The sequence below is a fragment of the Paroedura picta genome, chromosome 15, assembly GCF_049243985.1.
Source record: "Paroedura picta isolate Pp20150507F chromosome 15, Ppicta_v3.0, whole genome shotgun sequence".
In the NCBI taxonomy this organism is placed as follows: domain Eukaryota; kingdom Metazoa; phylum Chordata; class Lepidosauria; order Squamata; family Gekkonidae; genus Paroedura; species Paroedura picta.
Genome location: NC_135383.1, coordinates 16,756,380 through 16,779,774, shown reverse-complemented (window position 1 = coordinate 16,779,774; position 23,395 = coordinate 16,756,380). Strand labels below are relative to the sequence as shown.

Below are 23,395 nucleotides of genomic sequence, written 5' to 3'. Positions count from 1 at the left end.
GGCTCAGGAGCCCCAGCCTGTTGCCAGTCAGAGAGAATGCAAACAACAGCAACAAGGAAGCACACAATGGCACATGCGCAAAAGACAGCCTGTCTTTCTTTTTTGCAGAAAAGAGGATGAGCTGATGACTTGTGGCTTTGTGGAATAAGAGGAAATAAACTTATTGGACAGAAGTTGATAGATCGTTAGCGATCTAGCTGATATACGTCGCTTAAAGCCAGTCACAGCACTGATAGGAGCAGTTCTCTTTGAGCTCTCTCAGCCTCTCACCTACCTCACAGGGGAGAGGAAAGGGAAGGCGTTTGTAAGCGGCTTTGAGACTCCTGGTAGAGAAAAGCAGCATATAAAAACAACCCCTCCTCTTCCATATTCTCTTTGAGATTCAGCAACCAGAATTGCACATGGTATTCGACATGCGACCGCACCCAGGTCTGTTTCTACTGGCAGTTTTGTTCTCGGTCCCTCCCTTTCCTGGCAATCCTGAGCATCAAACCGTCCTTTTTACAATCCCCGCTGCAGGCAGAGTTGGCATTCCCGGTGAGCTCTCACAAAGCAGACTGTTCTCACAAAGCAGTTCTCTCAGAGCTCTCTCAGCCCCACCTGCCTCCCACGGTGCCTGTTGCGGGGAGAGGAAGGGAAGGCAATTGTAAGCTGCTTGGAGACACCTTTGGGTAGTGAAAAGGGTGGTATAAAAACCAATTCTTCTTATGATTCTTATTCCAATACCTTTTGTCATGTAGGACAGTCTGAGGCCGAGCCTGTAGTGCAGAACAAGGCACAAATTCTTAGCATAGCCACAGCTGCCCTTATTAAAACACTTTCGAGAAGACATATATCCTTGGATTATTTCAATTTCGATAGCGGTAGGAGGAGGGGCAGGGGCAGAAGAAAGTTGAGAAGGAATTTGAACCCGGATCTCCTCGATGTGACAGCATCAGAGCCCCTGGCGCAATAAAGCCCAACTTGTTTGCAGAGATTTTGCCCTGGGTGCCCGCTGGCAGGAACCAAGATGCTGGAAAGATGCGGGCCGGGTTGGCACAGGGGAGAGGAGGGGGTGGCTTCCTGGGCGGCGGGCGGGCCCGTCGCGGGGCTCGGCAGGCGCGCTCTCCCAGTCCGGCCCCGGGCCCCTCCTCCCGCCCTCCCCTCGCTGCGGGGGGCTCTGCCCGCCCCCGCCAGCCTCTGAGTCACTAATTGGGAGCAGATGCCGCCGGGTGGGACGGCGCGGCCGGGCGCTTCGTCTGCCTGCTCGCTTGGCCGCCGGAGAAGGTAGGGGGCCGGCACGCCGCGGCCCGATCCTCGACGGGGCCCCCGGCGTCCAAGCCCGCGTTGCCTCGTCGAGCGGACCTTTGCTTGCGGCTCGGGAAGGCGAGAGTGCCTCTGGGCACGTGCAGAGCGTCGGCAAGTCTACCCCCCCCCCCCACGCACCCTCCTTGTAGACTTAGCAGCTGTGTCTTGCGACGGATAGGCCGCTGCGCTTCTCCTGCCTTCGCGAGGCGGGCATCCCTCGACTCCCGCGCCTTCCCTCCGCCGGAGCGTCCTCTGGAATTTCCGGGGATCGGGTTACCGGCCGCGCTCTCCTCCAAGCTTCCTGCGCGACGGGGCGGGCGGGATGGCGCCGCCGGAGGGAGGAATCCGGCGGCTTCGACGTTGCGGGCGAGGCGCCTCGATGGCTCCCCGGGATCCGGGTCTCCTCCTCTCCTCCCAGGGCGCGGGACTAGAGGCGCCCCGCGAACGTGCAGCAGAGCGGCAGAGGGGGGTGGCGCCGTCTGATGCCGTTTACACAATGCCCCTGCGGTGTAGGGAGCCGGGAGTAGCCGCCGGGAAGAAGAGCTGGGGTTTTGTACCCCGTTTTTTATTACCCGAAGGAGTTTCAAAGCGGCTTACAATCACATGCCCATCCCTTCCCACAGCAGACACCCTGGGAGGTAGATGGGGCTGGGAGAGCTCTAAGAGAATGGTGAGAGCCTCAGGGTCACCCAACCAGCTGCATGTGGAGGATTGGGGAATCAAACTGGGAGTTCTCTGGATTAGAGGCAGTCTCCCTTAAGCACTACAGGGGACCGGTCCCCGCTATGCCCAGAAAATTATTGGGTGGCATAACCTGCCTCACAGGACTGTTGTACGGATAAAGCGGAAGAGGGTTTGCCCCCTTGGACCCCTTAGGAAAAGGATAGGATTCAAAGGTGTTGAATGAACAATAAAGTTGTTTTGGGATCAGACTCCGCTCCCACCCTACTCCTGCAAAGATTAAGAAGCAGTAGTGGTGATATTTTCCATTTTGCAGTTATGCCACTTTGACTCTGAAGTGGGGCAACTTCGGAACACGAAGTTCCTAAGAATATAATGTTTTTCCTTATGCATAAGATCACCTGGACACCGTTTCAGAGGGCGGCCGTGTTGGGTTGGAGTAGCTCAATTCGGATCCAGCAGCACGTTGGAGACCAACCCAAAATACAGTGGGGCTGTGTTGAAAAAACGGTACGCACGCAAAACAAGCACCATCAGAAATCAAAGTGGCTCTCTATGGCAGGGGTAGTCAACCTGTGGTCCTCCAAATGTCCGTGGACTACAATTCCCATGAGACCCTGCCAGCAAATGCTGGCAGGGGCTCATGGGAATTGTAGTCCATGGACATCTGGAGGACCACAGGTTGACTATGGCACACTTTTCCAACAATGCAACCTTCTCGGTGCACCGTGCCTTGCATTTCACATGCGTGGGCTCTCTATGAACATTCTTCTAGCTCCTGGTTGCCCTGTGCCGGTTAAAAACATTTGGGGACATGAGGCTATGATTAGAGAGCCCATGAATGCGAAATGCAAAGGAGAAGGTGGCGTTGTTGAATAAAGTATGCCAAACAGAGCCGCTTTGATTTGTTTTGAGCGTGTACCATTTTTCAGCACGGTCCCACTGTATTTTGATTTGTCCCTCCATCTTCTGGCTGTGAGTCCTGCTGTGGAATGACTTTCTCTTCTATTTTCCAGGCCTTCAGACTCCTTGAATCCAAGCCCAGCTTCTGTTTGGGGGAAGTTTTTGAGGCAGAAGTTCCAGGGTTGTCTTTGAGACGTTGGCAGGTCCTTTTGGGGGGGGGGTCTCCAAGCTCCCTATGGGCCAGGTTCAGGCTGAATTGGCTGAACTTCACCGTTTGTGGTTGTGGTGATGATACAAAATGGCCAAGGAAGATTGTCTCATACGGCAGGGGTAGTCAACCTGTGGTCCTCCAGATGTTCATGGACTACAATTCCCATGAGCCCCTGCCAGCGAATGCTGGCAGGGGCTCATGGGAATTGTAGTCCATGGACATCTGGAGGACCACAGGTTGACTACCCCTGTCCACAGTTGCTAGGGCTTTCAGGCCTGAGTGGAAGAAGAACCAAGAGGATGGGAGGCCAGGGTGTCCTTTAGAAACAAAATGCCCACATTACAATCCCTACCAACATTTTTTTCTTTCCAGGTATGAACGCCTAAGACGTCTGCAGTTGCCCTGAGTCCCAATCATGAGTCTCCTTGCGCCCGTCAGGAGGGATCGGGTCATCGCTGAACTGCCCCCGGTAAGCAGACCACAGTTCCTGAGGGCTGTGGGGCACGGAAGCAGAAAAAGAGACACACTGCTGGGGCTAGGATCTTCCTTGTGAGCAGCGGAGGGTGGCTTTTGGCCTGGCTGCCCTAGCAGGGGGCAAGAAGCCTTGGGTGGGCCTCTTTTTGGTATCTGGAGTGGGGACAAAGCTAGGCAGTTGTCCCTCAAGGCATATGCATTCCAGGGACCTCCTGTTTCGGTCATTTCAATGTCTTGCTGTTAGGATGCCCTGGAAGTGGCCAGTGGGCTGGGGAGTGTCCCTTGCACCCTGTGGGCCCTCAGAGCAGCACGGCTGCCCAGGGGACCCCATTGCCCACAGGAAGGGGCAACAGACCTGGCAGATTGCAGCATGCAAATGCAAACCGTGTCCTAGCTGCTTCATAATCATTTTACACACTATCGTTACTCATTACCGTTCTTGGCCAATTCAGCTGCTTTTTGTTTGGCTGTCAAATCACAGCCAACATATGGTGACCCTGTGAGGCAGAGGTGGCCAGACCGTGGCTCTCCAGATGTCCATGGACTTCAGTTCCCATGAGCATGTGCTGGTAGGGGCTCATGGGGATTGTAGTCCATGTGCATCTGGAGAGCCACAGTTTGGCCACCTCTGCTGTAGCGTTCCCCAGGCGAGGGATGTCAGAGGTAGTTTGCCATTGCCTGCCTTTGTATGGCGGCCTTGAGCTCCGTGGTGTTCTCCATCCAGGTACTCACCAGGGCCGGCCCTGCTTAGCTTCTGAGATCAGGCTAGACTGGGCTATCCAGGTCAGGGATAATTTAGCAGCAGGGTAATATTACAAGAGGTTGTGCTGCCTCTTCCCTCACCGTCCTGCAGCAGATTCTGGTTTGGGCTGAAATCTTATACTGCGTTTCCCTCCAGCCCCACCCCGGTCCTTGAGCAGGTGGAGGGCTGCAGGAGATTATCTGAGAGTGTCCTAATTTCCCCTTGCCCTGTGCTTCCTCCCCCCCCCCCCCGATCTCTTTTTCAGTGCTTCACCAAAGAGGCAGCTCTGCATACCAGAACCTCCTTCCACTCCAAAGTGGTCGGGATGTGTCAGGCCCAGCGCACCGGCACTGTGGGGTATGTAGCACTTGGAGAGCAAAAGGTGAGGGAGAGGCTCTGAAAGAATCATAGAGTTGGAAGGGGCCAGACAGGCCATCTAGTCCAGCCCCCTGCTCAGTACAGGATCAGCCTCAAGCCTCCAGGAGAAGGATCTGTCCAGCTGCTGCTTGAAGGCTGCCCATGAGGAGGAGCTCAATGCTTCCTTAGGCAGCCAATTCCACTGCTGAACTAATGTGACAGTTTTATCCCGATATCTAGCCGGTGCTGATCTCCATGTAGTTTAAACCCATTACTGCAAGTCCTGTCCTCTGCTGCCAGCAGGAACCGCTCCCTGCCCTCCTCCAAGACGCCCCGGCCTCGTGCATGAACACGCAGCGCCAGAAGAGAAGAACGTATCTCCAGGGCAGGCCCCAGCCTCACAGGGCTCCCAGCTGCTTTTCCTGTCCCGCTTGCTTCTCCAGCAGTACAGGGCAGCGGGGAGTCCCCTTCTGACGCCTGGGGTGTGCCGGAGCATGTCAAAGGCATGTCATAGAGCAGGAATGCAGCTGGAGGGCAGACTTGGGACTCCGCCTGCTAACGGAAAGCACTTTCTGTGCCTTCAACGGTCCAGTCTCCACTTCTGGAGGGAGGAGCCAGGTGTTGCATTTAGGTTGTCGACTCCTAATACCTGGAGGGTAGAACCTGGGAGGGCGGGGTTTAGGGAGAGGAGAGACCATGGTAAGATATAACGCCAGGCAGTCCACCTTCTGGTGCAGCCGTTTGTGTCAGGATAGGCGAAACAAATGTTTTCAATAAATGAGGCATAAATAAATAAGGGATGTATGGAGAGCTCCAGCCCCTGCCTGGAGGTTAGCACCCTTAGCTGGGTTGTAGGTGCAAGTTGGCACTAGCCCAACCATGTTTCATTGAAAAGAGTCTCTGGCAGAATGTGGAATTGATGGGGCAGCCTCTAAAACAGGGGTGGCTAAACTGGCTCTCCGGACGTCCATGGACTACAATTCCCATGAGCCAGCACATGTTGGCAGGGTCTCATGGGAATTGTAGTCCAGAGAGCTATAGTTTGGCCACCCTTGCTCTATAGCAGGGGTAGTCAAACTGCGGCCCTCCAGATGTCCATGGACTACAATTCCCAGGAGCCCCTGCCAGCTTTCGCTGGCAGGGGCTTCTGGGAATTGTAGTCCATGGACAATCTGGAGGGCCGCAGTTTGACTACCCCTGCTCTATAGTTTCTCCCAATCACCTGGCATAAGTAGACTGCCCTTGAACATGGAGGTTCCACCTTATTTATTAATATATATATTTATACCCTGCCCTCTCCCAGGGGACTGTCAGATTTCAGTAGCATTTAAAATACATGGTAATAGCTCAGTTTTAAAAATTCTAAAATTAAAAAGAAATAAATTAAAAGTTTTACACAGCTCTGATTGTACAGAACCCTATGGCCACCTCTTCTTTGCACAAAGCAAGGAAATACTTACTGAACTGGGCCGGGGCAGCATATGGAATTCTTAGAAAATAGTATCGCAATCTGTAATTACTCTTCAGCAGTAGGGGTCACACATTGTGGTATTAATATTAGTAGACCCCCTACAAATTTGGATATGGCATGACTATTTGGGGATTGAACTATGCAAGGCAAAACATTACCAGAGACAAAATCATTTTCTATAATAATTTCTTCATCCAAAAGATTGCGTTTAGAGAAGATTCAGTTATTAACTGTGTTGCGAATATCACTGATGAAGCTGTCGAAAACGGACTAGAAGAAGAAGAAGAAGAGTTGGTTCTTACATGTCGCTTTTCCCTACCCAAAGGAGGCTCAGAGAGGCTTACAGTCGCCTTCCCTTTCTTCTCCCCACAACAGACACCCTGTGGGGTGGGTGAGGCTGAGAGAGCGCTGATATCACTGCTCGGTCAGAACAGTTTTATCAGTGCCGTGGCAAGCCCAAGGTCACCCAGCTGGCTGCATGTGGGGGAGTGCAGAATCGAACCTGGCATGCCAGATTAGAAGTCCGTACTCCTAACCACTACACCAAACTGGCTCCCTAGACCTAGGGATCTGCTTTGAAATTATGTTGAACATTGTTTTCATTGCAATCAATTATTTTGCTGTTGCCAGCTTGAAACTTTTTTCTTCTGCTTATATTCCGGCTGACGGGTCTTCACCTGTTGTTGTTTTTAACTCAGCAGGTTCAAAATATCCAAGATCATCGTGGTGGGTGACCTCTCAGTGGGCAAAACCTGTCTGATCAACAGGTAACTCTGGGGCGGTTTGGGATGGAGAGCTCCGAGAGACACCTTTGGAGTGTCACTGGGGCAGGAAGGAGGGAGGGGCTTGGATGATTCCTCCGGGCCGGGAGAGAGCTGAGAGGCCAGGCCTGGGTGCCTCAACCTCCTTGATTGTATGGCTGAAGCATTTGCTCTCCTTGGCCTGACCTCCTATGGCCTTTTTTTAACGGCTCTTTAAAACATTGAACTTTCTAAAGCAGTTCCTACACAAATCATTAGGGGAGGAGGAAGATCAGCTCCTGACAAAACTCCCCCCCCCTGCTCTAATTTGGGATTTTAGTCGGGACATGAGTTGTGGTATCTGGAATGCTTTAAATTTTTAGTCTTTGAATACGTTCTAATGCTGTTACCCGCCCTGAGCGTTGGAAAGAGCAGGATACAAATTAAAATATTACAATGATGATGCAAAAGGGCGAGAGAGAGAGACTGACTAAAGCCCATGAATAAGAAAACGGTCTTTAAAAATAAAGAAAAACCAAATAAGCACTTCTGCTCCTCGCCCATCCATGTAGCCATGTGAGCTGGAAACTTGGTTGGGGCAGGAAAGCAGAGGAATGGCTCTTTCAGGCAGGCCTGAAGAATTGGGGGTCTCATTTTTTCTTTTGTCTCCCCAGATTTTGCAAAGACTCCTTCGACAAAAACTACAAAGCCACCATCGGCGTGGACTTTGAGATGGAGCGCTTTGAGGTGTTGGGGGTCCCCTTTAGCCTGCAGCTGTGAGTATGGAAACCTTTGCCTACTTTGGGCACCTGTCCTGGGGGCCCTTTTAGCCACGGGGAGACCATCTGGGTTGCTGCAGCCCCTCAAGGGGCTTTGAGCTTACAGGCTGCGTCTTCCCCCTGCACCAGGTGGGATACGGCTGGCCAAGAGCGCTTCAAGTGCATCGCGTCCACCTACTACCGAGGAGCACAAGGTAAGATGCTAGCAGAGAGATCCGTGTGTGCGTGAAATTGATGTGGAGGAGTGAGGAATCAAACTTGCCAGAGACCCTGTAGAGCCAGCTAGAATCGACGGTACTGAACTTGATGAAGCAATAGTCCAGTTCGGCATAAGGCAGCTTCATGGGTCAAGTGTCTTTCAGGAGGAGGGGTCTCCATGGCAGAGCATCCACTCGGAGTGCGGAGGGACCCAGGTTCAATCCCCAGCATTCCCAGTTAAAAGGATCAGATAGATCCCTGTGCCATGAGGACAGCCGCTCACTGAAGTGATATTTTAAAAAACTGCACAGCCAGTCAGATCTCTGGTGGCCGGCCAGAAGCCCCAACTGGCCCGAACTGCATTCTGAAAGTGTTGGGTGGCTGCCAGGGTGGTCGGGGACGGGGACTTAGCCAGCAGTTTCCTCCTGACGTCTAATGGTAGCAACAGTGGAGGTGGGGGACACAAAGTTGGATGGAGAAAAGGGGAGCTGCAAGATCACCATTCAGCTACTGTTGTCGGGTGTGCAGCCTGGGGTAAAATGGAATCTGCAGGCTTCCCTGTCTTTGCAAGTCGGGATTTATACAGCTGGTTCCAGGTTAACCTCAAGTAGGAGAATGAAAGCCTTATTCTGACTTTTGGGGGGGGGGGGCTGTTGGTGTTCTATGCTGGCTGGGCTAGTAAAAATTCTTCTCTTTCTTTGCGAGCTTTTAAAAGTGACGGGGGCCCTGTCCGTTCTCCTTGTGAAAAGCACAGGCTGTTGCGTTCCAGCAACCTTCCGTGCATTCCGGGTTTCGGGTGGATTGGCCAGGTGTGGCAATTTTGAATGTGAAGGAATATTGCCCAATCCACCACCACCCACCACCCCGTCCCATGTCATCTGTGGGCCAGGGGCAGAGCGTAGCATATTCCTCTGGAAATATTTTGCTCACCTGCGACCCCCCCTCTCCCAATTTCTGTTTCTGCAGCCATCATTCTTGTATTTGACGTGAACGACGTGACATCTCTTGACCACACCAGGTGTGTAATCTTGGGGGAAGGGGGGGATGTGGAAGGCCCACTGGGATCCTGGGGAGAGGGGGGCAGGCTTGCTTGTTACAGGTCCAGACTCGTTTCTCTTCTGTTCCAAAAATCAATAAAATTGTGAATGGGTAGAAACCCCAAGTTGGTTACTTTACAGTTTGGCTGGATTTTACAGCCCTTCATTCCCCTCCTCCCCCTGTACCTTCGTTCAATAGGGAAATTCCTTTATTGGCAATGCCGATTCAGAGATAGCAAATTTTTCAAAGCAAATTTTAGTCTGCATTTTGTCCCCTCCCCCAGTTAGTTTTGTCTCCTTATTCTCCAAAGATCTGGGACACCCCCCCCCCCCCAGTTCAAGAACTGGCGGCTGAAGGAATGTATGGTATGTTTTTAATGACCATAATTAGATTTGTATGTGATTGATACCTGCCCAAGAAGGGCAGGCAATAAAAATATTTATTTATTTAGATGTATGTACTACTCCGAAAATTAATACAAGCCCTAGGAGGATGAGGCACATCCAGCCAAACTTCCAGCATGTTATAATAGTAAAGGCTGTAAAACATTTTAGTGTCTTTTGAAACGTGGTGAACTTTCTAAAATTCTTTCTCTCCTCTCTGCACCACTTGGAGAACTTATTTAAAGCAGGGGTTCCCTACCAGAGATCCTGGGGAACTCTGGGGTTACATGAGAGCTCCCCAGCGGTTCCACGGCCTTTCCCAGATATTCGGCTAGTCGCTCCTAAGGTCTGATCCGACTTCCCCTGCTTCTCTACAGGCCTATGGAAATGATGAATGATTACTTGGCTGGCTTCCACACCTTACTTCCACGTCTCCTTCTCTGAAGGGGCATGGCACCAATTCGGGGATTCCTTGAAGCCTGAAAAATATTCCAGGGGTCCCCCACAGTCAAATGGTTGACAGAGGTTAATTTGAGAAAAATAACTCAAAACCCGACTTGGAAACCTGTGTGTCTCTCCCGCTTCTCCCTTGCAGGCAGTGGCTGGCGGACGCCCTGAAAGAGAACAATCCTTCCAGCGTCATCCTCTTCTTAGTGGGCACCAAGAAGGATCTCAGTGTAAGAGGGACGGGGGCAAAGAGGAGAGGCACAGCCACCCCCTGCCGCGACCCAGGACTCTTAGGGCATGCGTCCTACTGTGTCCTGGCTAAGGGAAGAATCACTCATTGATTCCATGGCTCAGTGGAAGAGCCCCTGCTTGGCATGCGGAAGGTCCTGGGTTCAGTTCTTGGAACCACCTGCTAAAAGGTGGTGGGTGATGTGAAGGCCTTTTGTCTGAGACCATGGAGAGTCCCTGCCAGCCTCCCTCTGAGAACCATGTTGCTACCTTTCCTAGGTCCTCCTCATTTCCTTCTTGCTGGCTGAACCTGAACCTGCTGACTTTCCCTTTCCCTGTCTCCTTGGTGTGGTGGTTAAGAGCGATGGCTTCTAATCCAACGAGCCGGGTTTGATTCCCCACTCATCCACATGCAGCCAGCTTGTGGGACCATGGGCTAGTCACAGCCCTGATGGTGCTCTTCTCATAGAGCAGTTCTGGCAGAACTCTCTCCACCCCATCTCCCTCACAGGGGGCCTGTTGTGGAGAGAGGAAGGGAAGGAGGTTGTCAGCCGCCCTGAGACTCCTTTGGGATGTGAGAAGCGGGGTATAAAACCCAACTCTTCTTCTTCTTAGTCACCTGCACAGTACAGCCTCATGGAGAAGGATGCCCTCAAGGTGGCTAAAGAGATGCAGGCGGAATATTGGGCTGTGTCATCTCTCACAGGTGAGCTCTTCCAAATCCTGCCTGGGACCCTTGGAACAATGGGGCACCTCCATCTCGGGGCACGTCTCCTCCCAAGACGTCCTCCTGCACTGAGCTGGATTACCATGTGGCAAATACCAAGTTACAGCTCTAGGAATCTTGCCATGGTGTGAACGTTTAAAGCTGCCATTCCCCAATGGTTCAGGACTGCTTTATGTCAGGGGTGGCCAAGCTGTGGATCTCCAGATGTCCATGGACTACACTTCCCATGAGCCCCTGCCAGCGTGCTGGCAGGGGCTCATGGGTAGTGTAGTCCATGGACATCTGGAGAGCTACAGCTTGGCCATCCCTGCTGTATGTGTTCATTGTGCCCACATGCTGGAGATGTTTGGGTTTCCTTCCCCTTCGTTGCAGGCGAGAACGTGCGGGAATTCTTCTTCCGGGTGGCGGCACAGACCTTTGAGGGCAGCGTCCTGGCGGAGCTGGAGAAGAGCAGCGCTCGCCGGATCGGCGACATCGTGCGTAAGTGCCGTGCTGCGTGCGGGTGGCCAGCCCCTGTGCTCATCACACGTGCGGAAGAGGCTAGAGCCGCTTTGCCTCCTGGTCTCCATGCTACAACGCCTATCGATCAGACCTTTGGAGCCAGATTGCCTCTACACCAGGGGTGGCCAAACTGAGGCTCTCCAGATGTCCGTGGACTACAATTCCCATGAGCCCCTGCCAGAAAATTCCAAACGCTGGCAGGGGCTCATGGGAATTGTAGTCCACAGACATCTAGAGCAGGGGTAGTCAACCTGTGGTCCTCCAGATGTTCATGGACTACAATTCCCATGAGCCTCTGCCAGCATTGGGGATTTCCTGGCAGGGGCTCATGGGAGTTGTAGTCCACTGACATTTAGAGAGCCTCAGTTTGGCCACCCCTGGCTCCTAGGGTCTGCTCAGAAGGCACAGGCCTTTTCAATGATGCTTTAAACCAGGGGTAGTCAAACTGCGGCCCTCCAGATGTCCATGGACTACAATTCCCAGGAGCCCTTGCCAGCATTCGCCAGCGAATGCTGGCAAGGGCTCCTGGGAATTGTAGTCCATGGACATCTGGAGGGCCGCAGTTTGACTACCCCTGCTTTAAACCATTTACTTCTCTTATTGCTGTTTTTTGACACCACCAATGATAGTAAGCAGAAATAACCATAAGAGCCATATCGTGTTAAGGGGAGGGTGGATATTTGGCTTGAGGAAATAGAAACAAGTGTTAAAATACGTACGAGGTTGACCTGCGAAAGGGAGAAGGAAAAACAACAGGGAAATTTTTGAGTCAACAGTGGGGAGCTGCCCAACTTGGTCACCTGCCCACTTTTGGGTGCAGCTCAGTAGCCGTGAAGCTGAGGGGCTGGCTTTAAAAGCAGAACCCAAAATGACTGCTGACCTGCTCTGGATGCTGAGCTCTGAACCTATAAGCATCCCCTCTAGTGCTTTTGCCCTTTGCAGAAAGCCAGTGTGCTGTCATAGTTAAGAACAGTGGCCTCTGATTGGGTGAACTGGGTTCAATTTTCCATTCATCCATATGCAGGGAGCCAGGTGGCCTTGGGCTAGTCACAGCCCTGTGAGAGCTGTTCTCACAGAACTCTCCCAGCCAAACCTACCTCACAGGGCATCCGTTGTGGGGAGAGGACGGGAAGGCGATTGTAAGCTGCTTTGAGACTCCTTCAGGCAGTGAAAAGCGGGGTATAAAAGCCAACTCTTCTTCAGAACTGGGCCATCCACTTAGCCTGGCTGACAGGGGAGTGGAGCACAGGATTTGGGCTGGGTCCTGCGTTGCCGGGATCACACCTGGCGCTGTCTCTTCCAGGGATCACTAGCGACGAACGGGACTTGTACCTGACCGAGAAGAGACGACACGCCAAATGCTGCCAGTGATGCAGCCCCGCCGGCTGCATCCCATCATCTGCCTCATCTTCGCACTGAACTCATTTTGATACCAAAGGACAGCAATTCCCCCACCCCGAGCTGGGCAGCCCCCGATTTCTGTGGCTGTTGACCATCCAGCGAACGAGGGATCCCCTCTTATAGGAGAAGCCCCTCCTGGCTCGTTTCCCTCTTGGGCCACAGCCCAACAGAGCCATCATGGTGCTGTGGTTAAGAGTGGCAAGGATGCTCATCTGGAAAACCAGGTTTGATTCCCCACTCCTCCTCCACATGCAGCCAGCCGGGTGCCCTTGGGCTAGTCACAGTTCTCTTAAATCTGATCTGTTCCAGCAGTTTTCTTAGAGCCCTCTCAGCCCCTCCTACCTCCTGGGGTGGCTGTTGTGGAGAGAGGAAGGGAAAGGGTTTTGTATGCTGCTTTGGGACTCCTTCAGGAAGTGAAAAGCGGGATATAAAAACCCAGCTCTTCTTCGGACCTCGTTGCACAGTCTGGGAACCAACACTGCTTCTCCTGCCTGTCCCTGTCTGGAGGTCCCAGCGGGTTGGTCGGCTAGGGATGTAGCCAGAATTGGCGTGCTCAACCCCTTGGGCCCTGGTCCGTATTCTGGCCAGTTGGGAACCTCAGCTCTTGACCCAGCCCCAGCCCCTTGCCTTCCAGATGGACCAGGACAGGAGCATCCTGCCCACCAGGGCAGCAAGATCAAGATTCCCCAGAATCCCCCTCAGCTGTAGCATCCCAGTTGCCCCCCTCCCAAGACCAGATGCTGCTGGGTCAGGGTCTTCCTGCCATGGAGAGGTTGTGAGTCCTGGCCCTGCCATTCTCCCCCAAAGGAACGCTGAGCGCCCCCATTCTGTCCGGTGCTGTCAACCAAGGTGGCGGAGCATAGCCCCACCTTCCCTGCCTACCCTGGACGACACCCATGGGAGCCCCCTTGTCCTCTTCACCTCTGCAGCCCCTTCTTCCCTCCAAGTCCAGCAATGCCAGAGGACAAATACGAAACCACCCTCCAGCACTTTATCCATTCCGAACGGTAATAACAAGCACCAAAAAACAAAGATTCACTCTGGTTTATTGATCTCTGCCAGCGCGGGTTAGTTCAATGGCCTTACAGCAGCTTCTGCTGGGAGCAGGGAAGGCTGCACCTTGGAGGAGCCTATCAGCCTGGGACGACTGCTGGGTGGTGGCAGGGAGCATGGGAGGACGTGGTGGATGCAGAAGCGATTTCTTCTCACTTCTGCCGGATACGAGCGCTCAAAGGCACTCCGTGAAAGCCGGGCCGCAGTGGAGTTAGGAAAGTGCGTCCTGCAGTGCAGGGTTCAGCCTGTTGATGTTTTTCTCTTGTGGAAGACACTTCTGCCAGGGTTTGTATTTTATTTGTAAAATCGCATGTGTGTCGTGTAGCCAGGAGATCCGTGGATTGTCTGGCAGCCAGGCAAGGGGCTTTTGGAGGTGGATTGCCCTTGCCTGCCCCTGCATCGTGACCCCTGGTGTTCCTTGGAGGAACTACAACGCAAATCCCTGTTGGTCTCCCATCCAAATACTAGACAGGTTTAGCCCAGCTTAGCTTCTGAGATCTAATGAGGTTGGGTTTGCCTGAGCTATCCAGGTCAAGGCAGCGGAATATGACTTTCCTGCACCCTCCCTCCAGAGGCATCAGCCCCTCGATCTCCCTGAAAGGCTGTCCCTTCCGGCCAGGGAACCCCCAGGATCGGCATAACAGGCAAATGGAAACGTAGGCAGCAGGAAAAGCAGCAAAAATCACATCACCCTTCCATTGGCAGGAAATTAGCATCCAGCCCGTAACTTGTGGAACTCACTGCCTCAGGATTTAGTGACAGGCACTAGCTTAGACAGCTGTGAAGGGATTAGACACGGGAGAGGCCTACTGGTGGCTGTTAGATGTGATCGCTAAAGGGGACCTGGAGAGGCAGACTACCTCTGAATGCCGGTGGCGGGGCAACAACGTCTGATTTCTCTCCCTGCTGGTAGGATTTCCGGGATATCTGGCCGGAAGAAGACAGGATGCTAAGAGAGGACCCCTTTGAAAGGCAGGGCTGGAAGCTTGAGTTTGTGGAGTATTCTCTGGGTTTGGAGTATTCTCTGCCATGGTGCCGGGGTGTTAGAGCTGGGTGGGGCGACGTCAAGCCGGCTGACCCTGGAGGGTAGGGGTGTGCCCCTTCCCTTCCGCTACGGTAGGCCTTGTTTGGCTTCAAAGGCCCGGAAGGAGTGCAGGTAGTGAGCATTGAACTGAGGCATCAGGTGGTGCGGGACGCAGTGGGCCCACTTGTAGCGCTGTTTGAGCCAACAGCCTCCCTCGCTGTCTTCGATGCAGATAGCGGCCACTCCTACAAGGGGGGGGAAGCAGAGGCAGCAATCAGCGCTATTGGAGGTGGGGGGGTCCACCGGTCAAGCCCCCCTGCTCCTTACCTGCCACCACGCCTCCTTGTTCTTCCACCAGCTGGATAGCAGCCTGCATGGTTCCCCCAGTCTCCACCCACTGGTCCACCAGCAAGACTCGGAGGCCTGGCAGAAGAAGGTACCACAAAGGGTGTATTAGGGCTCCGGGCTCTTTTGTCCTCTCTGCTTGGATCGTGGCTGCCTCTGCCCATCTTGGGGTTCCGATCAGGAAATTTGGGACTGGGCGATCTTTGCATTTGGGGTGGAGGGTTGGGCAAGCTGGCTTTTGGCCCCACCCCTGTCATTCCGGCAGCTGGCTGAAGCACGGTATAAGTCAAGGGTAGTCAAACTGCGGCCCTCCAGATGTCCATGGACCACAATTCCCAGGAGCCCCTGCCAGCGAATGCTGGCAGGGGCTCCTGGGAATTGTAGTCCATGGACATCTGGAGGGCCGCAGTTTGACTACCCCTGGTATAAGTATTCAAATTGCGTTAATGTTTATTGTGTGCAACTTCTAAAGTTAAAGAGTTAAAAGCGTAGAATACGCACCATACAATGCTAGACCCCCCCCTCCTCCAAATGGGTCTTCCTCAGGGGTCTAATCCGGAACACACACACGTGAGAGAGTAGGAAATGCAGCCAGTGAGATTTTAAAATTCCAATTTTTCCTCTCTGAATAACAAGACTAATAAGAATGGGATGGATGGGAGACACCCATTTATCAAATGCAAGTCGCCATCTCCACGGCTGCTAAAAGGTTCTGTGCATGAGATTGAAATGCATCAGGTCTAGCATTGTACGATCACTATTTTGGGGTTCCAACGATTAGCCTATGGCAGGGGTAGTCAACCTGCGGCCCTCCAGATGTCCATGGACTACAATTCCCAGGAGCCCCTGGCAGCGAATGCTGGCAGGGGCTCCTGGGAATTGTAGTCCATGGACATCTGGAGGGCCGCAGTTTGACCACCCCTGGCCTACGGGCTATGTCTATGTTTGAAATGTTTTGACTTCATGAGTGGCGCACAATTAATGTAATTTGAATATTTATGTAATGTGGGTGCCAAATTCCTTTGAACTCTGGTGTTGGAGAACGCTTCTGCGGGTTCCGTGGGCAGCAAAAAGTGACAAACAAGGAAAATCCTACATAACTCTTGTTCTAGTAAGCAAAACCGGGAAACTCTGGTTCACTTACTTTGGCCCTCTTGTGCGATCCAGCTCAATGGAGAGAGCGATTGAGCTAGGATGGGTCAGTGGTGGAAGGAAACCAGGCCGACAAAGAACACGGAGATTAGAGACGACCGAAATGGACATTGGCCAGAGTCTCATTCAACTAAAAGAAGTGGTGCAAGATCGAAAATTGTGGCGACAGTTGAGCCGCAGGATCGCCAAGAATCGGACATCACTGAATGGCCAACATGATCAACCTTTTGGGTCCTACCAACTGGTTGGTTAAGAGTATTGTTTTTTTGTTAACACTATCCCCATTTTGAAGAAGAAGAGTTGGTTCTTATATGCCGCTGCTCCCTACCCGAAGGAGGCTCAAAGCGGCTTACAGTCGCCTTCCCTTTCCTCTCCCCACAACAGACACCCTGTGGGGTGGGTGAGGCTGAGAGAGCCCTGAGATTACTGAAGAAGAAGAAGAGTTGGTTCTTATATGCCGCTGCTCCCTACCCGAAGGAGGCTCAAAGCGGCTTACAGTCGCCTTCCCTTTCCTCTCCCCACAACAGACACCCTGTGGGGTGGGTGAGGCTGAGAGAGCCCTGAGATTACTGAAGAAGAAGAAGAGTTGGTTCTTATATGCCGCTTTTCCCTACCCGAAGGAGTCTCAAAGCGGCTTACATTCGCCTTCCCTTTCCTCTCCCCACAACAGACACCCTGTGGGGTGGGTGAGGCTGAGAGAGCCCTGAGATTACTGAAGAAGAAGAAGAGTTGGTTCTTATATGCCGCTTTTCCCTACCCGAAGGAGGTTCAAAGCGGCTTACAGTCGCCTTCCCTTTCCTCTCCCCACAACAGACACCCTGTGGGGTGGGTGAGGCTGAGAGAGCCCTGAGATTACTGAAGAAGAAGAAGAGTTGGTTCTTATATGCCGCTTTTCCCTACCCGAAGGAGTCTCAAAGCGGCTTACATTCGCCTTCCCTTTCCTCTCCCCACAACAGACACCCTGTGGGGTGGGTGAGGCTGAGAGAGCCCTGAGATTACTGAAGAAGAAGAAGAGTTGGTTCTTATATGCCGCTTTTCCCTACCCGAAGGAGTCTCAAAGCGGCTTACATTCGCCTTCCCTTTCCTCTCCCCACAACAGACACCCTGTGGGGTGGGTGAGGCTGAGAGAGCCCTGAGATTACTGAAGAAGAAGAAGAGTTGGTTCTTATATGCCGCTTTTCCCTACCCGAAGGAGTCTCAAAGCGGCTTACATTCGCCTTCCCTTTCCTCTCCCCACAACAGACACCCTGTGGGGTGGGTGAGGCTGAGAGAGCCCTGAGATTACTGAAGAAGAAGAAGAGTTGGTTCTTATATGCCGCTTTTCCCTACCCAAAGGAGGCTCAAAGCGGCTTACAGTCGTCTTCCCTTTCCTCTCCCCACAACAGACACCCTGTGGGGTGGGTGAGGCTGAGAGAGCCCTGAGATTACTGAAGAAGAAGAAGAGTTGGTTCTTATATGCCGCTTTTCCCTACCCGAAGGAGGCTCAAAGCGGCTTACAGTCGTCTTCCCTTTCCTCTCCCCACAACAGACACCCTGTGAGGTGGGTGAGGCTGAGAGAGCCCTGAGATTACTGAAGAAGAAGAAGAGTTGGTTCTTATATGCCGCTTTTCTCTACCCAAAGGAGGTTCAAAGCGGCTTACAGTCGCCTTCCCTTTCCTCTCCCCACAGCAGACACCCTGTGAGGTGGGTGAGGCTGAGAGAGCCCTGATATCACTGAAGAAGAAGAAGAGTTGGTTCTTATATGCCACTGTTCCCTACCCGAAGGAGGCTCAAAGCAGCTTACAGTCGCCTTCCCATTCCTCTCCCCACAACTTGGTGTTCTTGCGCCCGGCTGAAACAGGCCAGTGGCTCACCTGGTCTGATGACATCCTTCCGCATCTCCATCACCTTGTCGCGGGCCGAGTAGTCCCTGTAAGGGTGGGTGATGGTCTCCACGCACAGGTGCCCGGCTTTGCGGATGGCCACGAAACCCTTCTGAAAGACGTTGGCTATGGCAGCGCCTGAGGGCGGAGGAAAGCAGATTCTGGAGGGCCGCTTTGCAGGGGTGTGGGGCGCCTCTGCGTTAAGGCTTGGGCAGCCTCAACCACGGAGTATCAGACCTTCGCATCTGTAACACGACAGCCTGGCAGGATTCTTCTGGCCCAGCCCCAGGGCTGTCTCTGGAGGCTTGGCGCACTCTAAGCCGGTGAAACTTTTCCAGATATGGAGGGGAAGTCTGGGAAAAGGTTCACCAGGCTGGTTTCTACGAGTGGCACAAAAGCAGAGCCTCTAAAGAAGCTGGCATCTCTGACTGGAGGGCAAGAGTTATGCCCTGTGACACAAAGAACACCAAGCGGGTGGAGTGGGGGGGGGGGAAGAAAAGCACTCTGCATATGCTCAAAGCTGTCTGCTTGCCACCACTTGCTCCCTGACGGGGCTCTGCCTTGAGGATTAAGCCCACCATGTGGACCTTACCTAGGATGAAGCCCATGGCATCGATCCCCGCAACCAGGTCAATGGCCTCGTCCTGAAACGGTTGCACCAGGTCCTCGATGCAGTCTTGCAAGGCCTGGGGAAGTAGGAAGGAGGGTCAAGACGATACCAGGTTAGAAGGGCAGAGACATGCTGGTGGGCGAGTCGGCCAGCCAGGCTGTTGACCTTTGTTGCTCTTCTCCCTTTGACCACTGCCTGATCCCCAACGTTACAAGGATCCCCTGCTGGTCAAAGGGATGTCCAAGGCACAGAGCAAGGGTCAGTCGAAAGGCTGACATCTCTATTGGCCAGATCGGCCATTCTCAACCTGTTTTTTGGCCACAGCCCCTTGAGGAGCTCTTCTTGGGTTCCTGCAGAAGGCTGGCCACTTGCATAATGAGGTAGGCTGAAAAAGGCTTAAGCTAAGAGTGAGTAAACTATACTCGATATATTCAAATGGGTAGCCGTGTTGGTCTGATGAAGCACAATAAAACCAGAGTCCAGTGGCACCTTCAAGACCAACAAAGATTGCTTCAAGGCGTGAGCTTTCGAGCGCAAGCACTCTTCCTCAGACTATGAACTTCAACCGATATACCTTGTCTTATAGATAACACAAGCCAGATTTCTAGAACGTTCCAGCCAGGAAAGCATGCACATCCAGCTATTTCTCTGATGCCTTAATTCAAGCACACCCACAGGAACGGATGGTGTCATTTCTTTTTTCTTTCCCTTAACAGAGGTCGAACTTTCTCGCAATTCATGCCAAAAGGGCATGTCATTGGTTCAGTTGCCAGAGCCCCCCATAAACCCTTTCGGCTCCTCACCTGACATTTTTCCAGCTGTGGCCTCCTTCTAATGTTCCAGGGCCCCTGCTGAGAATGGCTGGGCTAGATGACCCAGAAAACGGGGACTCTTCCCTTTCGTCCTCGTCTTCACCATGCAGGGATGAAACCAACTGCTGGCGTAATGCCCCTTCTCTAGGAACGCTGAGACGAACACTCAGGGCATGCAAGCATGGCCAGGGGTACAGGCTCCCTTCGGTTGCACTAATGCTCAAAGTGGCCTGAAATGCTAATTCTGCATATGTTTCGATGCGCTTTTGCAGATGGGATGTCCTGTCTCATGTTGTTTTCTGGTGAGGCGGAGTGCTTTTTTATTGTTCTGCTCTGAGCTCACCTAAATAAAAGTGACTCCCACCTGGCAGCCCCCCTCCTGTGTTATTGGTGTCTCCCCCCCACCCCCACCCCTGGGTCCTTACTCGAGGGTGGCAGTAGAGCCGGGAAGGGTCCAGCCAGGCGTAACCGGGGCCCTTGGCGTTGGGCGCCATCAGCTCCAGATACCAGCCTCGCTCCTGGGAGGCGACAACTTTGTGCAAGTCCATGAAAGGAGGTCAGGATGCCTCAGTGAAGAGAAACCTGCAGTGAAGGAATGGAGACATCAATGCAAGTAGAGATGAGCAGCCAGGGGTGGCCAAACGGGGGTTTTCCAGATGTTCATGGACTACAGTTCCCATGAGCCCCTGCCAGCTTTGTGGGCATCCCTAAGGATCAGCGGGGCAGAGCCTTCGGGAGCTGCTGTCACTTGGGATGGCAGACCTGGGTTAGGAAGCTCCTGGGAATTTGGAGATGGCGCCTGGGGAGGGCAGGGACCTCAGGGAGGCTCCCCCCCCCATTGCACCCATGTTCTCCGGGGGAAACTGGTCTCTGCCATTCCGGGAGATCTCCAGGCCCGCCCTGGAGGCCTGTCCCTGCTCCCAGAGGCTTCCCCGGACGGCCCGTTTCCCCCGAGTCTCCTGCAGCACCTTGCAACGGAGCGGGCTCGCCCACAAGCTGGCGGCGGCCCGGCCAGGGCTGGAGACGGAGCCCCTGCGCGCCCGCCCACCCGCTCGCCTCCCACGCCCCCTACCTGGCGGCCGGGCCGCTCCTCTTCGCCGCCCTGCGGAGGGACGCGACGCTCGGGCGCAGGCGGGCCTGGACGGGCCAAAGGGCAGCGGCGGCGGCGGCCCCTCCTCGGCGGCGCTTGCCAAGTCCGGCCCCTGAGGAGCCTCGGCCAGCTGGCACGTCGGAGCCCCGGACGCAGGCCAGGCGAGGCGACGGGGCCGGACGCTCGCAGCAGTTCTGCTCCAGTCCTCGGCGCCCCTGCGTCCCCTGAGCAGGACAAGTCTTCAGCCAGCGGCCTGGATCCTGGCCCAGGAGCCGGGAATCCCGGGCGCCGTTGCAGACGCGCCGTGGGCCGGTCTCTCTCCGCCCGGCCTACCTCGCAGGGTTGTCGTGGCAGTGGAAAAGAGCAAGCGTCCAGGAGCGCCGTTGAGGCGAATTGGCACGATCCCCGTATCTTTTTGTTTCGAGCCCGCCCTTCCCTGGTCAGCCCAGGGCCGGGAACAAACAGTCGTGGGGAATTAAGGAAAAGGTTAAATATTTGAACTCCCCCCTCCTGCTGATGAGACACACCTTTCTGAGGTTGGGCAGCGCGCGGAGGGGCTTCTCAAGCAGCGAGGCTCGTAGCTGAGGCCTGGGGAAGAGCCACAATTTCGAGTATTATTCGAGGTGCTCCTGGAATATTGCTCTTTTCTGCTGCTACGCACAGACTGACCCAGCTGGGTCTAGCTCCATGGAAGGGGTGTTGTAGTGCAGGGGTAGTCAACCTGTGATCCTCCAGATGTCCATGGACTACAATCCCCATGAGCCCCTGCCAGCGTTTTCTGGCAGGGGCTCATGGGAATTGTAGTCCATGAACATCTGGAGGACCACAGGTTGACTACCCCTGTTGTAGTGAGGAGAAAATAGAGTGTTTGTAAGTTGCTTTTGGGTCGTCCCCCCTTGGGTGGAAAAGCAGGGCGTAAATACCGAATTCCACATAATTAAATTTTAATCATTAAGCCACGTTGCCACTGGAGGGCGCCATTTGCTCATTTCTTTGGCTGGAACTCTACCCAGACCCAGGAAAAGCCTCACTGGCTAGTTCTAGTCCATCTAGTCTAGATGCAATTGTGATGCATCTCACACACGCACACGCACCGAGAAGTGGAAGATGCCAGCCACAGTTGCCAGTGAAATGTCAGGAAGTTAAACTACCTCAGCCACATGGCCCAGAAAGCCCACAACCACCCTTGGACCGGCCTGAAACATTTGAAAATCCATAGAGGGCCTTTCAGCCTAGTCTGCTAGATCTCCTTCATTTGCACAGGATGGAAAAGGACAGGGCCTGAGTTACTCCAGCGCTTTCACCCTGACGGTGGTTGCTACGAATTTCTGCTCCAAGATTTTCACAATGGCAGCAGCCCGATCCAAGAGGCCCCAAACATTGACCCACAGTTCCTTCCCAGCCACACATTTCTTCCAGCCAGGCCCTCCTAAGGGCTGCAAGATATATGAACCGTTTCGAGGCAATCAATATTGTAAAGAACTTCTCTTGCCAGGTTTTCTTCTTTATAAAGGCAAAGGTATCCCCTGTGCAAGCACCGAGTCATGTCTGACCCCTGGAGTGACGCCCTCTAGCGTTTTCATGGCAGACTCAATACACGGTGGTTTGCCAGTGCCTTCCCCAGTCATTACCGTTTACCCCCCAGCAAGCTGGGTACTCATTTTACCGACCTCGGAAGGATGGAAGGCTGAGTCCACCTTGAGCCGGCTGCTGGGATCTTCTTTATAATATTGTATTTAGTGGTGCAGTGTAAGCCGTTTTGAGACTCTTTTGAGTAATGAAAAGTGGGGTATAAAAAAATTGGCATTTGACACTCCAAACAAACACCCGGCCCATCCTGGGTTCAAAAATAAGACTCTGCATACTGTTGATGTAGGACAGGCCCACTTTATGCCTCTACAACCTCCCTTCCAAACTGGGGGTTGAGGTGCCATGCTGGTAGGACGAGAAGGTCCTGTAGAAGCACCGAAACCCCACCGAAACCCCAGGCTTCCAAACTCTGAAAGACCACCTGGGCCCACAGGGTCTGGCGACCGGGTTCAGTGTTTTCCCTGTGGGCAGTGGGGGGCACTTCCAAAGAGATTGGCTGCTCATGGTGTGCAATGCTGGGTGGCATTTAAATTTGCAGGCGTCTAGCTCCCCTGGACGGCCTACACCCACGATCGTCCAGACGGTGGCATGAGGCAATGGAACCAAGCGCTAAAAGGGAGTTCTAAATCCAGTTAGAGCGGTTTCCCAGTGGAACAGGCTTCCTCGGGAGGTGGTGGGTTCTCCATCTTTGGAGATTTTTAAACAGAGGCTGAAGAGCCATCTGACGGAGAGGTTGATTCTGTAAAGGCTCAAGGGGGTGGCAGGTGACAGTGGATGAGCGATAGGGTTGTGAGTATCCTGCATAGTGCAGGAGGTTGGGCTAGATGACCCATGAGGTCCCTTCCAACTCTATTATTCTGTGATACTTATCCTGGATGTTTTTGGCTAATCCTACACTGAGCAGGGGGCTGGACAAGATGGCCTGTCTGACCCCTTCCAACTCTATGGTTCTACGATTGTATGACAGCTTGAAAACCTGACAGGGTCACCACAACAAGTCAGCCCAACGGCCAACCGAATCAATGAACGCCAATAAAAGTGCAGCCCTCGAAAGCACAGGGTGGCAGGTGCTTTGTTGCCGGGCTCAGTTCCCCTCTGAGGAACTCCCTGCGGCTCCTTCTTTCACCCGCCTCCTCCCAGGCTGGGAAAGCAACAGCCCCTTGGCCTGAGGGGGGGGTCCTGACTGTGCCCCCAGCCCGGGCAGGAAGCCACCCTGGCAGTGACAAGGGAAGGGTTAGCCTCGGCTGCAGGGCCTGACCGAGAGTTACCTCCCAGGCCCCTCTCCTGGA

At 53.6% G+C, this 23,395-nt stretch overlaps 2 protein-coding genes across 7 annotated transcripts; one reads left to right on the top strand and one right to left on the bottom strand.

Annotated features, from left to right (window-relative positions):
* The first annotated feature begins 1,065 nt into the window (after positions 1 to 1,065).
* RAB34 (RAB34, member RAS oncogene family) lies at positions 1,066 to 13,615 on the top strand. 5 transcript variants are annotated; one of them, XM_077311783.1, is made up of 11 exons: positions 1,066 to 1,266; positions 3,455 to 3,551; positions 4,564 to 4,655; positions 6,825 to 6,893; positions 7,541 to 7,642; positions 7,775 to 7,839; positions 8,810 to 8,861; positions 9,860 to 9,941; positions 10,555 to 10,645; positions 11,039 to 11,146; positions 12,471 to 13,615. In XM_077311783.1, the coding sequence occupies exons 2-11, from the start codon at positions 3,498 to 3,500 to the stop codon at positions 12,536 to 12,538; spliced, it is 783 nt and encodes a 260-aa protein (XP_077167898.1). In that variant the 5' UTR covers positions 1,066 to 1,266; positions 3,455 to 3,497; the 3' UTR covers positions 12,539 to 13,615. The 5 variants fall into 5 exon arrangements, with proteins under 5 accessions (XP_077167898.1, XP_077167902.1, XP_077167900.1 ...); XM_077311785.1 differs by having other exon boundaries at positions 1,067 to 1,266; positions 6,828 to 6,893; XM_077311786.1 differs by having other exon boundaries at positions 1,179 to 1,398; positions 6,828 to 6,893.
* On the bottom strand, positions 13,598 to 20,982 carry LOC143824454 (adenine phosphoribosyltransferase-like). Of its 2 annotated transcripts, none has more exons than XM_077311789.1 (6): positions 20,499 to 20,982; positions 19,852 to 20,008; positions 18,597 to 18,690; positions 17,996 to 18,142; positions 14,973 to 15,068; positions 13,598 to 14,890 (listed from the first exon to the last, which is right to left on the bottom strand). In XM_077311789.1, the coding sequence occupies exons 2-6, from the start codon at positions 19,972 to 19,974 to the stop codon at positions 14,733 to 14,735; spliced, it is 618 nt and encodes a 205-aa protein (XP_077167904.1). In that variant the 5' UTR covers positions 19,975 to 20,008; positions 20,499 to 20,982; the 3' UTR covers positions 13,598 to 14,732. The 2 variants fall into 2 exon arrangements, with proteins under 2 accessions (XP_077167904.1, XP_077167905.1); XM_077311790.1 differs by lacking the exon at positions 20,499 to 20,982 and adding an exon at positions 20,395 to 20,471.
* Between the last annotated feature and the right edge of the window lie 2,413 nt (positions 20,983 to 23,395).